Here is a 12,029-nt window from a genome sequence, read left to right as displayed (position 1 = left end):
TCTGAACACCCCCAGCCCGGTGCCAAGGAAGCAGTCTGTTGGGGCACCGACTCTGTGCCCCAACTTGGGGCAAGTGGATCTTACTGGGTGATTTCTGAGGAAGGGGAGGGAGGTGGGAGACCCCAACCTTTCAAAACGAGGTGGACTCCACCTATTTCAGGGTGGGAGGAGTGCAAGAGAAATATATATTCTTTGAGACTTGAAAATTACTGCAAAGTGCTAAACGTCTGTCAAACATAATCCTGCTATCCAGCACCCTCTACTTTCTTGTATTGCAAATCCAATTTTGTTTTTGTATTTTTCTTTGACTTAATACATTGAGGAGCCATTCCCTACATCATTTAAAATTCATGATAAGCATATAAGCAACAATTACACAGTAGTGTATGAGTGCATTTACCGTGACCCACCTAAGCAGTCCTCTGATGCTGGGCATTCAGGTTGTTGCCAGTTTCATGACTAAGGAATGATAGGCTGCTTTATTCAAACTCCCCTCTAGGGCAAAGGGACTGAACGCTCTGTGTGTCAGGCTCTTAACAGAAGGGGGCGTTGGAGTGGGCAGAGAAGTGGCATAGGCTTTGCTACCTGCCTTGGTCCACGTCCCGTGCATTGCTAGGAAGGAATGTGCTGGTGGAGCAGGTGACAGAGGTGACCTTCTTGGGTGCCCTCCCTTAAGTCACCTGCTTGCCAGCCAGCAGGCTTTGGGCAGCCAGGTTGGTCCTCCCAACCCCTCTCTGGGTCTTGGGTCTTGTACTCCACCTCCTCAACTATAAGGGAGCAGCTCGCTGGTGTCACTGGTCTTTTCCTCGGAGGTGGGGTCACGCCTGTTACCCAGTTCCTCCCCCAACCCGCTCAGAGAAGCAGAGACCAACTTGTGGTTCAGCTGCCTTCTCCAGCCCCAGGAGATGGTTGGTTCTGAGCTTGTGCTCAACCGATTGTTGATGACATCTCAGCCATACGTAGTGGGGAGATTTAATATGCACAACCTGAAAATCCCCATGTCTGGCCTCGCTTGAAAGGTCAGAAGTTTGGCAACACTGGGCCTGTGTCCCCACCTCACGCCGCACTCCCACCTTCTTCAGCTGGATCTTGGGCGTCTGCTCCTGCTCTGCCTTTCACCTGCTTTTCTGGCTGGTGGACCCTGTAGGCAGTAGGCTTTGTCTCCTGGTGTGTAGTAATAGCCAGCCCAAGGCTTTGTGGCCTGCTTGTGTAAACTGCATCTCCTTATCTCCGTGGAGGAAGCCTGACTCTCTCACGGTACCTTTCCCAAGGTTCCCTGCGGTCATCACAGAATGTTCTGCAGGGAAATCCCTACACGTGCTCTGATGAATGCTGGTGCCAAAGTCCTCATCTGCATTTTGGGTTATTTCCAAGGGGAGAGTTCCTGGGGGCAGGCTGATGTGGAACCAGGGTCTAGGCCTGCGGGGAGAACAGGCAGCCCCCCTGGAACCCTGCTCTCTGGGGGCTGGTTTCTCCTCCTTGGGCTCTGGCTGAACCAGGTCACCCTCACCTCCTGATGGAGTGCACATCCCACGGCTCTCCGGCAAGGCAGACTGGAAGCCAGGGTGGACGCAGATCCTAAAGTTGTGCTGGTCACTGGCAGGCTGGTGTCTCCACAGACAGACTCCCCAGGAACCACTCAGAGTGGAAAATTCTAGGGGCTGGACAAGGACCAATCCACATTTTGTAGTACCTGGAGTTTATACAATTTGGAGGCCTTTTAAGAAAAAAAAAGATATAAAGTTACAAATACAAAAGTAGCTACAGGCCTGGGCAGGGGTCTGGGCAAGGCAGGTGTCCTGAGGGTCAGCCCCTTGAGGCCCCTGTCAAGCTGCCCCTGGAGTGGGCCCAGGGGTCACTTCTCTGCATTTGCTCCCTGGACTCCTGAGAGCCCAAGCTGGCCGGTTCTGTGATGGGAGAGCGTGCTGAGAGCTGTCAGGACCAGGTCAGGTGCATTGCATCTGGAGTTCAGGTGTGGTCTGATGTATGAACACAGGGAGGGCTGGGGCCATGGGGTTGGGCGAGAGGCCTGGGAGTGAGGAACCAGGCTTACCACCCTGGCTTTGTGCTGGCAGGTGGAACATCTGAAGGAGAAGCTTATAAGCCAGGCCCAGGAAGTGAGCCGCCTTCGATCTGAGCTGGTGAGCCCAACAACGCCATCCTAACGGGGCTGAGGGGTGGGGAGAAGCTTCCAGGGTACTTATCACCACGAGCTTGCATGACCCATAATGGGAGGGAGGTTAATACTTGTTTGCTGATGTAAAGCAGGAGTGTGATCTCTGTGTATATAAATATGACTTTCCTTGTTACTTTCACACTCAGGAAAATAGAATGAGAGGGCTGGGGTGTAGCCAGGAGCCGTTCCTATCTCACCACCCTCCTCCATCTCTTCTCTCCTCTGCCCTCATCTTTGTCTTTATCTTCTCTGGAGCCCCTTCTCTCTTCTCTCCGTCCATCACCGGCCTTTCTTTCTCTTTACTCCTTCTCTCTTCCTCCCCATCTTGGCCCTCTGCCCACTGCACCCTGTACTGTCTCTGCCTCCCCGCTGCCCCATCCTTCCCCCCACCTGCCCTGGCCACATGCCCCCACCTCGACTTTGGCTCTCTGCAGGGAGGCACCGACTTGGAGAAGCACCGGGACCTGCTGATGGTGGAGAATGAGCGACTGAGGCAGGAGATGCGGCGCTGCGAGGCGGAGCTGCAGGAGCTGAGGGCCAAGCCGGCGGCCCCTTGCACGGGCTGCGAGCACAGCCAGGTGGGCCCAGGACCAGTGTGGTCGGGGGACAGGGGGCTTGATTCCCAGCAGTCACCCCAGCTCCTCACGCTGACTCTTGCCTGCTGGTCTCACACCTGACCCATCCCCACCTCCCATGCCTCTGTGGCTGTCCGTCTGCAGGAGAGCGCCCAGCTCCGCGACAGACTGTCCCAGCTACAGCTGGAGGTGGCGGAGAACAAAGGCCTGCTGTCAGAGCTGAACCTGGAGGTGCAGCAGAAGACCGACCGGCTGGCCGAGGTGGAGCTGCGGCTCAAGGACTGCCTGGCTGAGAAGGCGCAGGAGGAGGAGAGGCTCAGCCGGCGCCTGCGAGACAGCCACGAGACCATCGCCAGCCTGCGCGCCCAGTCACCGCCCATCAAGGTGAGCCGGGGCTGGGTGGCTGCCTGCTGTATGCACCTGGGCTGTGCCTCGGCACTGGTCTCTGGAGCCCAGGACGGCCAGATGTAGAACAGGCTTGTCTTGGTGAATAAGTAGGTGCAAGGGGTTGAAGGAATCCTTCCAGGTCTGCACTCAGCCTGGCCCCTTCCCCTTCCTGCTGTCCAGGGTCAGGCCATGTAGGCGTCCAGCAACCGAGGCTTGGGGTGCCTGCTATGAGCCAGGCATGGATGTGATGCTTCACTATGTTCTGCTCTCGTCTTTGCCCTCCTTGTCTGTTCTGTGCCCAGTCTTGGGCCACAGCCAGGCTCCTCGTGGGTTCGTGAAAATGAGAAGATTCCAGGAGGCCCCTGCAGCATTCTGGAAAGCCAAGACCTCAGGGCTCCTCTAGTTTTTTTCTGCGGGATGTTAGTGGGATGCTCCTGAGGGTCCCCTCAGGGTCCCAGGGTGAGGGCAAGGCACCCACACACCTCTGTGTGCCTGCCCCTCCGCCCCTTCCTCGCAGTATGTCATCAAGACAGTGGAGGTAGAGTCGTCCAAGACCAAGCAGGCCCTCAGTGAGTCGCAGGCCCGGAACCAGCACCTGCAGGAGCAGGTGGCCATGCAGAGGCAGGTGCTGAAGGAGATGGAGCAGCAGCTGCAGAGCTCGCACCAGCTGACCGCACAGCTCCGGGCGCAGGTGTGTGGGTCATCGCGTGGCTGTCGGGGCGGCATGACGCTGGGGTCGCACTCTGGCACAGTGCAGAGGCTGAGCACTTGGGGTCCCACAGACCCGTGTTCCAGTCCCCCTCTCCCTGCTGGCCGTCGTGACCAAGGGCAAGTTTCTGTTCATCTGTAAAATGGTCTGATCGCAGAACCCAGCTCCCGGTGAGGCTTGACCTCATTGCAAGATTGACTCAGGGCCTGGCACACAACGCTCTTGGAAGGGTACCCTGGTCCGTATCATAACTGATGAGAGATCCTCTCCCCTGCTTCCCAGGGCCTATGGGACCTTGGATGGTGCTGGGCTGATGCTGGGAAGTAGCTGCACGGAGCTGGCAGCCCTTTTGGGGAGAGAGACGGCCATCCTATCTCTCCCTCGTGCATGTGTGTGTGTGGGGGGGGTGGGGCATCTCACCTTCCCATGGGGCATTGCACTGAGCTCCTGACCCTGGCTTCAGATCGCCATGTACGAGTCGGAGCTGGAGAGGGCCCACGGGCAGATGCTGGAAGAGATGCAGTCCCTGGAGGAGGACAAGAACCGGGCCATCGAGGAGGCCTTCGCCAGAGCCCAGGTGGAGATGAAGGCGGTACACGAGAACCTGGCAGGTAAGCCGGCCGGCTGAGCGCTAGCCTGCTCCCCACACCACGGCCCTTCACCCCATCTGCCTCTCACCCCTTTGTGTCCCCATAGGCGTCCGGACCAACCTGCTGACGCTGCAGCCAGCGCTGCGGACCCTGACCAATGACTACAATGGGCTCAAGCGTCAGGTGCGCGGCTTCCCGCTGCTGCTGCAGGAGGCCCTCAAGAGTGTCAAGGCCGAGGTGAGTGCAGGCCCTGGGTGGCGGGGCTGGGAGAGGCTCTGGAGCCCCTGGGTGGACACAGCATCCCCTACCACGCCCTTCTCAAACTCAGACAAACCCGCAGACGGCAGCTCCCTTCCCTACCACACACACGGCTGTCCTCAGACCATTGGAAAAACAGTCTGATCAGGGTAGGTATTTGGATATTTGTCTTGTTATGAGTCTGTAAAGCAAACACGTCACATATATCTTTATATTCCATATGGGCTACACATATCTTTATATCTCAAACATGCTACACATATCTTTACATCTGTTAGGTTTAATTTAATTTTTTCAAGCTGTACTTGTGCAGTATGAGAATAACCAACGTCTCTAAAGTGCCTCCTACATGCCGAGCCTTTTATAGCCATCAGCTCCTTGAGTCTGTGTGACAGCTCCGCAGGATAGACATATATTTGGGGACTCGAAAATAGTTCTTCTCCTTTAATAAAAAAAATCATGTCAATAATACATGGACATGTTGCAACTACAGACTTCACAGATGGGCGTTGGATGAAAAGGAAAGGCCTCTCTCTGCCACCCAGCCCGCTCCTCAAAAGAAACCTCTCCCAGCATGTCCCCTAAAGGGTATCCTGAGCATGTTGAAAACTGTTGACATGTATGTGCATGTACACGCACTTCCCTTTCTCCCAACAAAGGGGAACAGGTGTGAGTGTAGCCTGCATCTTGTTTCTTTTCCCTATGAATGGAACTTGAAATCTTTATCACCAGCTCCTATGAATTCCCATTTTACAGATGAGGAAATTGAGGCTCGAAGACATTGAGCCAGTTGCTTCTGGTCTCCCAGCTCTTCAGAATAGAGCTGAGATTTGGGTCCAACTGAATCCTGTAGTCAAGGGCTGGTGCTGTGGAGTGAGGGCTGAGTCCCAGCTCTTTGCTCATCAGCAGGGCAACATTGAGGTTGGCTTAGCTTCTTTGGGGCTCAGTTTCTTGCTCTGTAAAATGGGTCTGGTCACAGTACCTACCCAGAGGGGTTATTGGGAAAATCTGACGTGTGACAGCTCAGCTTAGGTGCCCAGTCCAGGGCAGGCAGCGATGAGCAGGCTGTCAGTGGGGGGGCAGCGGCCGGGCATGTGAGGGGGGTGGAACTGGCCCCCTGATGGCACTGCCCTTCCCCCACCAGATTGGCCAGGCCATCGAGGAGGTCAATAGCAACAACCAGGAACTGCTGCGCAAGTACCGCCGGGAGCTGCAGCTGCGTAAAAAGTGCCACAATGAGCTCGTGCGGCTGAAAGGTGACTGCCGTGTGGGTTAGGGGGTGCCCAGCAGAGGGGGCCCTGACCTGCCTCGGGGGTGCTCCTGCCCTTCCCTTTGGCCCCCAGTGCCAGTCCTTGGAGCTGTGCCCTGTCATTTTGAGGGACTGTTGTGATGCCCTCTTTGTAAATAAGGGTACAGAGGCACAGGAATGTCACAGGGAATTTGCTCAAAACTTCATGGCGAGTAAACAAACTTTGCACCTTGGATCCATCCAACTCTGAAGCCTTTCCTCGTGCCCATGGCAGCCTGCCAGGTGTTGGAGGAGCAGGGCATTGAAGTACTGGGTGGTGGGTGGCTAGAATGTCACTTATTCTGATGTAGGGCTTGGTCAAGCTTGAGAGAGCACCCGTTCACTGCCCAGCGGTCCAGAGAGCACCTGCCCTGTGCCACATGCTGTTCCAGACACTGAGGATATGTCTCTGGACCCCACAGAACCTGCCCTTGCCCTCATGGTGCTCCCTTCAGTTTCAGTGGAGGGGAGCAGACAGTGATCATTAATCACCCTGAGAACCCCATCAGTGCCCCTTTACCTGGGCTGGGGAGGGGTTCTCAGAGCTCCTAAATATCTGAGAGTTGAGGGTGTCGAGGGGGCTTCTTGTAGGAGGTGGAACCAGGGTTGAGACCTGGACTGTGAGCTGCAGTGGACAGGTGGAGGGAGGTGGGGCCATGCTAGATCTGATGGGGAGTTTTCTCTTCATTCTCTTCATTCAAGCCTCTGGGATCCCATCTAAGGGCTTGAAGCAAGGCGGGTGGCGTGATTGAATCTGTGCCCCAGTCAACCCCGGGGCTGCTCTGTTGCCTGTGCCCATCTTCTGCCTGGTCCCGTCAGCCCATCTGATTCCCAGACTCTGTCCTGGCATTCACAGTGCCCTTCTAGAATGAGAACAAGCTCCTAGGCTTAGTGGGATCCAAGCCCCTCATTGTGTGTGTGAGGAAACTGAAGTCCAGATGTGTAATGAGTTGTCCATTTTGGTATCCCACTCAAACTGGGTGCAAGGTGCAAAGTCTCAACTCTGAAAACTGACCTTTCCTCTATGTCCCCAAGGTGAGGCTGCCACCCTCAGTTGCTTTGCTTAGCAAAAAATGTATTGATACATGAATTCATAGTATAGTGTGAATGACTAAGAACAGCTTTGTGGGCCACCTTGCCCTTGGGGGCCTTACTAAGAAGGTAGGATCTCTTGAGCCACTGGCCTGCTCCAGACACCAGTGGACACCAGTGTGGAGGCAATCTGGTCTTGACCTGGCCTGTACCCATCTCTCCTGCCCCATCAAATCTAGGAAACATCCGGGTGATTGCCCGTGTCCGGCCAGTCACCAAAGAGGACGGGGAAGGACCTGAGGCGACCAATGCTGTGACCTTTGATCCCGACGACGACTCCATCATTCACTTGCTGCACAAAGGAAAGCCTGTCTCCTTCGAGCTGGACAAGGTCTTCTCCTCACAGGCCTCACAGCAGGACGTGAGTGTGGCCCCTGCCGAGAGAGGGACAGAGAGACACACCTCACATGAAGGGGGAGAGATGGGTGAGGGCTGGACGAAAATAAACGTAAGGGAGGGGAGACAGGATGGAGAAGCCTAGGGCTACAAGGTCCCTCTCTTTACCTCTGGAGGAGAGAAGAGGGTGGGAAGGCAAAAAGGGCTTCGGAAGGGCAGATGCATGTATAAGCTAGAGCAACCCCCCCGTGGCTCCGCCCATCTCAGCCACACCCACTCTTGGGCCCATCCTACTCGGGTGATCCCTCCTATCCTTATAGCCACACCCACCCTCATAGCCCCTCCCACCCAACCGTCCCCGCCCATAATCAACCACACCCACTCTCAGCCCCTCCCACTCACATGGCCCCGCCCACCCACTGGACCCTGGCTTGTGTGGAGGCAGGCCTCTCCAGCCAGGAGCACCACCTTTATCAGCCCCACGGGCCTTTCTAGGGATTCCATGCTGCTCGCGCAGACCCCAGGGAGGAGCCTGCAGCCTGTGTGAGCCAGGTGTTTTCAGCATCTGCTCTTCCCTCACATTGCAAGGGCCAACCTGAGAGGCCTGTTTTGCTTGTGCCCAGGCTAGGCTTTATCTTTGCCCCCGTCCTTTGTTGCTGGCTGGCAGGCAAGCCAGTGGAGGTGCCAGGCACATGCTGCCTCTCCCTTGAGAGGGGGAAAAGCTGGGGGAGGGCTCCTGAGCTCCTGGCCCAGGTTGCCCCTTCCTCAGGTGCCAGTGGGCAGTAATTACTACCCTGACTTCCTTTCAGTCTTTCGGCAATGAGGTTGCCCACTGATGCCTAGTGTAAATGACTCATTAGTCACAAATTCCTCCACAGTGAGCTGGTTGCCCATGATAACATGTGCCATATTGTAGCTGAAGAAGGGGAGTGGTCAGGAGGAGGTGGCTGGGGTTGGGGGCAGCCAGCAGCCTTGGCAGCTCCACATCCTCCATCCTACGTCTTCTCTGCAGGTGTTCCAGGAGGTGCAGGCCCTCATCACCTCCTGCATTGATGGCTTCAATGTCTGCATCTTCGCCTACGGCCAGACGGGTGCTGGCAAGACATACACAATGGAGGTGGGTACCCACTGGGTGGAGCAGGGGTTCAGAGTGAAGACTGCCCCCTTGCTGCTATTGATGGGGGTGCCCCTCATTGGTCTTGAGGTTCTGTGTGGGGCGTGTTTTGCCTCACTTGGGCTTCACAGCCTTAGAGCTGAGCCCATAATTATTTGTGTTAACCCTAAGGCACCAGGCCTGAAGTGGGGGTGCCCTGCCTAAGCACACCTGCGTGGTCCTAGTAGGTACGGGGGAGGGGAAGGTGTGCTGACAACAGCCTCTGGCCCCAGAGGTGTCTTGGCCTGGGCTAAGAGTCCAGGGCAGATTGCTGTGACGTATCTCAGGATTGCCCTCATTTCAACCACACACATGTATTGGGCTCCTGTTGTATGGCTGCTCATGCTGGGCTCTGGGCGTGTCGGGATGAATGAGGGGGGACCTCGACCCTCAAGGAGATCCTTGGGCAGCGGGAGAGACTGGCCAATGGAGGCTGTTGTGGGGTGCCCAGCTCTTACCTGCAGCTTGCAGGGCCTCATCTCCACGCGTGTGCCACCCCTCCCCCCCCCCCACGCCCCATGCCTCCATGGACTGTGGCCTGGAATAGGGGTGTTGAGAGGAGGAAGAATTTTGACTGTAGACAAAAATGGAAAGCTGGTCACAGGGCATGTCTTTGGTTTGTTAGCATTTCCCTGGCTCTTGAGGGTTGCTACGGGATTCTCCAGGTAGAGGAGGAGGGCAGGTGACCTGGTGTCCCAACAAGGGCTGGGAGAGGGCCCTGCTGGCCCAGGCTGTTGGACACCCTTTGGGAAGGCTCCCGTGGTGGGCCTTTCTTCCCCAATCTGGACCTTCTTTTCCCTCAAGAAGGGATTGATTAGACTGTTTAGTGAGAGGCAGGCCAAAAGAAGATGGGAAGGGGGAGGGGGTGGTTGAGGGGAGTGTGTGCAACACCCTTAGGCTCCCAGCTCTGTCTGGGGCGCCCAGAGTTGAGGTGACACCAGGGGCACCCATCCTCCAACTCATCCAGGCTGAGGCTCCACGTGCATCAGGCACCCTGCCTGGGGCTCAGCCGTGACCAGAGCGCCTGCCCCGCGGAGCTGGCCCACCCATGGGGAGATGGCAGTGCCCACGGCAAGTCACCATGTGTCCTCCAGGTGCTAGAGAGGAAAATTCATCCAGGAACAAGGAACTAACAGTGAGGTGGGGGGGGATCTGGTGTTTGGAGGGAAAGGAAGCTTCCCTGAGGAGGTGACATTGGTGCAGACACCGAAGCCAGTCAGAGAGGAATGTGGGGCAGAGGGGACAGCAGGGCAGAGGCCACGGGGCTGGAGGGTGTGGGGAGGACACTGAGGCCCCAGTGGCAGAAGTGGAAGTGGGGGTGGAAGGTGCCATCCAAAGGGAGGCCCAGGTGAGGACTCCAGACTGTTTCTAGAAAGGCCAGCCAGCCCGTCCGGCCCCAGTTCACTTGCCAGCTCTCCCGCAGAACCTGGCTCACGGCCCACCTGACACTGAGCCCCAACTCTGGGCAGCAGCAGGGAAGTCACACATTCCCAGTGGCTCCTCCCAGGGGGCCCAGCAGGGCCAGGTGTCCATCAGCAGGCCCTGTGTGCAGGGCCCAGGCCAAGTTCCACCTGGTGCTCTGCTTTAAGTCTCAGGCCCAATCTTGGCAGGGTGGGGCCATTTTAAAGGTGAGAAAACTGAGGCCCAAGGAGGTGAAGCGGCTTGTAGCTGGTGGAGGGTGTTTAGGGGGCAGGCTGGCATGTGACAGCTTAAGTTGGGGAGGCCGGCCTGGGAGGGGTAGCCAGAGGAGGTGGGGAGCATCTGCACAGGTCAGCCTTTGTGGGGAAAGGGGAGAGGCCTGGCTCACTGGGGCCTTGATTTTACCCCAGGGGACCCCTGAGAACCCAGGCATCAACCAGCGGGCCCTGCGGCTGCTCTTTTCTGAGGTGCAGGAGAAAGCGTCCGACTGGGAATACACCATCACCGTCAGTGCCGCAGAGATCTACAATGAGGTCCTCAGGTGAGGGGCCCTCAGGTGAAGGGCCCTCAGATGGGGGCCTCAGGTGGGAGTTGAATGTTGTGACTAGGCCCAGAGAATCCACCGGTTCCAGGCACTAGCAGGCAGGAGGGGGGAGGCCCACTGAGCCCACCTGGGACACCCAGACCAAGGCCCTCCTTTCCTCTGGAAGTGCCCTCACCCTACCTGCAGGCTGCACTGGGTGGTGAAAAGTGAGAGTGGGGTCTTGGGGAACCCTGCCTCCAGGGGTTCAGTGCAGCATGGGGACTGGAGTTACCACCACCCCAGGACTTTTGGGGAACATTCCTGCCTCTGCCCTTCAGCAAACTGAGTGCCCGAGAGGAGCTGGGGCTGGGGAGGGAGAAGGGCTGAGCCCCTTGGTGTCCAGGAAGGCATCCTGAAGTGTGATGGTTGGGAGAAGATTCCAGGCTGGTTGGGGGGGTGCGGGGGGCGGTGCAAGTGTAAGCAGAAGGCAGACTGGGAGGAGGGCGTGACCGTCCTTCCTGCCCTCAGGGACCTCCTGGGACAGGAGCCCCAGGAGAAACTGGAAATCCGGCTGTGTCCAGATGGCAGCGGGCAGCTATACGTGCCGGGGCTGACCGAGTTCCAGGTGCAGAGCGTGGAGGACATCAACAAGGTGAGGAGCTGGGCGGGCCAACGCTGGGAGGCTTCCGCCCACAGCGGATTGGCTCCGCCCGGAGGGATAGGGCTCAGATGCAGGCTCTTTTGGGTCCGCAGGCCTCTGGGAGCCTGTTTCCTCCCGCGGAGGAGGTAGCGGGTGACGCCCCCTGATAGGGATGCCCCAGGACTGGGGATTTCGAAGACCCCACTCTAAAGCCGGTACGTCGGCCTTCCCATCTCCAGGTGTTCGAGTTCGGCCACACCAACCGCACCACGGAGTTCACCAACCTGAACGAGCACAGCTCGCGCTCGCACGCCCTGCTCATCGTGACGGTGCGCGGCGTGGACTGCAGCACCGGCCTCCGCACCACAGGTGAGCCAGGACCCCCAGCGCCCTGCCTGAGCACCCCCCACCTCTGCCTCTCCCGGGGCGGCCCTGACCTGCCCGCGCCCTCCCCACAGGGAAGCTGAACCTGGTGGACCTGGCCGGCTCGGAGCGCGTGGGCAAGTCGGGGGCGGAGGGCAGCCGCCTGCGGGAGGCGCAGCACATCAACAAGTCGCTGTCTGCCCTGGGCGATGTCATTGCCGCCTTGCGCTCCCGTCAGGGCCACGTGCCCTTCCGCAACTCCAAGCTCACCTACCTGCTGCAGGACTCGCTCAGCGGGGACAGCAAGACCCTCATGGTGGTGCAGGTGAGGGCCTCAGGTGGGCCAGACAGTGTGGCCATCAGTGTGTACAGACTTGGCCAGTTCCAAGAACAGGGGTTCCCACCCCCTTCCTTCCCCTGCAGCCCAGGTAGCCCGCAGGCTGTGCAGAGAAAAGCCTCTTGTCTTCAGCAGCTTCAGAGTCAGTGACATGTGCCCCCCACCCCATAGCCTTCCCAACAG

The 12,029-nt window shown here is 57.8% G+C and overlaps 1 protein-coding gene across 8 annotated transcripts in view; it reads left to right on the top strand.

Moving 5' to 3' along the window:
* KIFC3 (kinesin family member C3) overlaps window positions 1-12,029 on the top strand; it is a 34,546-nt gene that overhangs the window by 20,288 nt on the left and 2,229 nt on the right. For all 8 annotated transcript variants that reach the window (XM_059877439.1, XM_024978963.2, XM_024978958.2 and 5 more), the window contains 13 exons: window positions 2,076-2,141; window positions 2,611-2,754; window positions 2,896-3,135; window positions 3,656-3,829; window positions 4,311-4,458; window positions 4,544-4,674; window positions 5,840-5,951; window positions 7,255-7,436; window positions 8,424-8,528; window positions 10,394-10,524; window positions 11,035-11,158; window positions 11,386-11,515; window positions 11,605-11,834. In XM_059877439.1, coding sequence (XP_059733422.1) covers window positions 2,076-2,141; window positions 2,611-2,754; window positions 2,896-3,135; window positions 3,656-3,829; window positions 4,311-4,458; window positions 4,544-4,674; window positions 5,840-5,951; window positions 7,255-7,436; window positions 8,424-8,528; window positions 10,394-10,524; window positions 11,035-11,158; window positions 11,386-11,515; window positions 11,605-11,834 — 1,917 coding nt within the window. The remainder of the gene's footprint in view (window positions 1-2,075; window positions 2,142-2,610; window positions 2,755-2,895; window positions 3,136-3,655; window positions 3,830-4,310; window positions 4,459-4,543; window positions 4,675-5,839; window positions 5,952-7,254; window positions 7,437-8,423; window positions 8,529-10,393; window positions 10,525-11,034; window positions 11,159-11,385; window positions 11,516-11,604; window positions 11,835-12,029) is intronic.

The sequence above is a fragment of the Bos taurus genome, chromosome 18 (assembly GCF_002263795.3).
Source record: "Bos taurus isolate L1 Dominette 01449 registration number 42190680 breed Hereford chromosome 18, ARS-UCD2.0, whole genome shotgun sequence".
Taxonomy (NCBI): Eukaryota; Metazoa; Chordata; class Mammalia; order Artiodactyla; family Bovidae; genus Bos; species Bos taurus.
The sequence above is the reverse complement of the archived record's forward strand: the minus strand, read 5'-3'. Positions and strand labels throughout refer to the sequence as shown.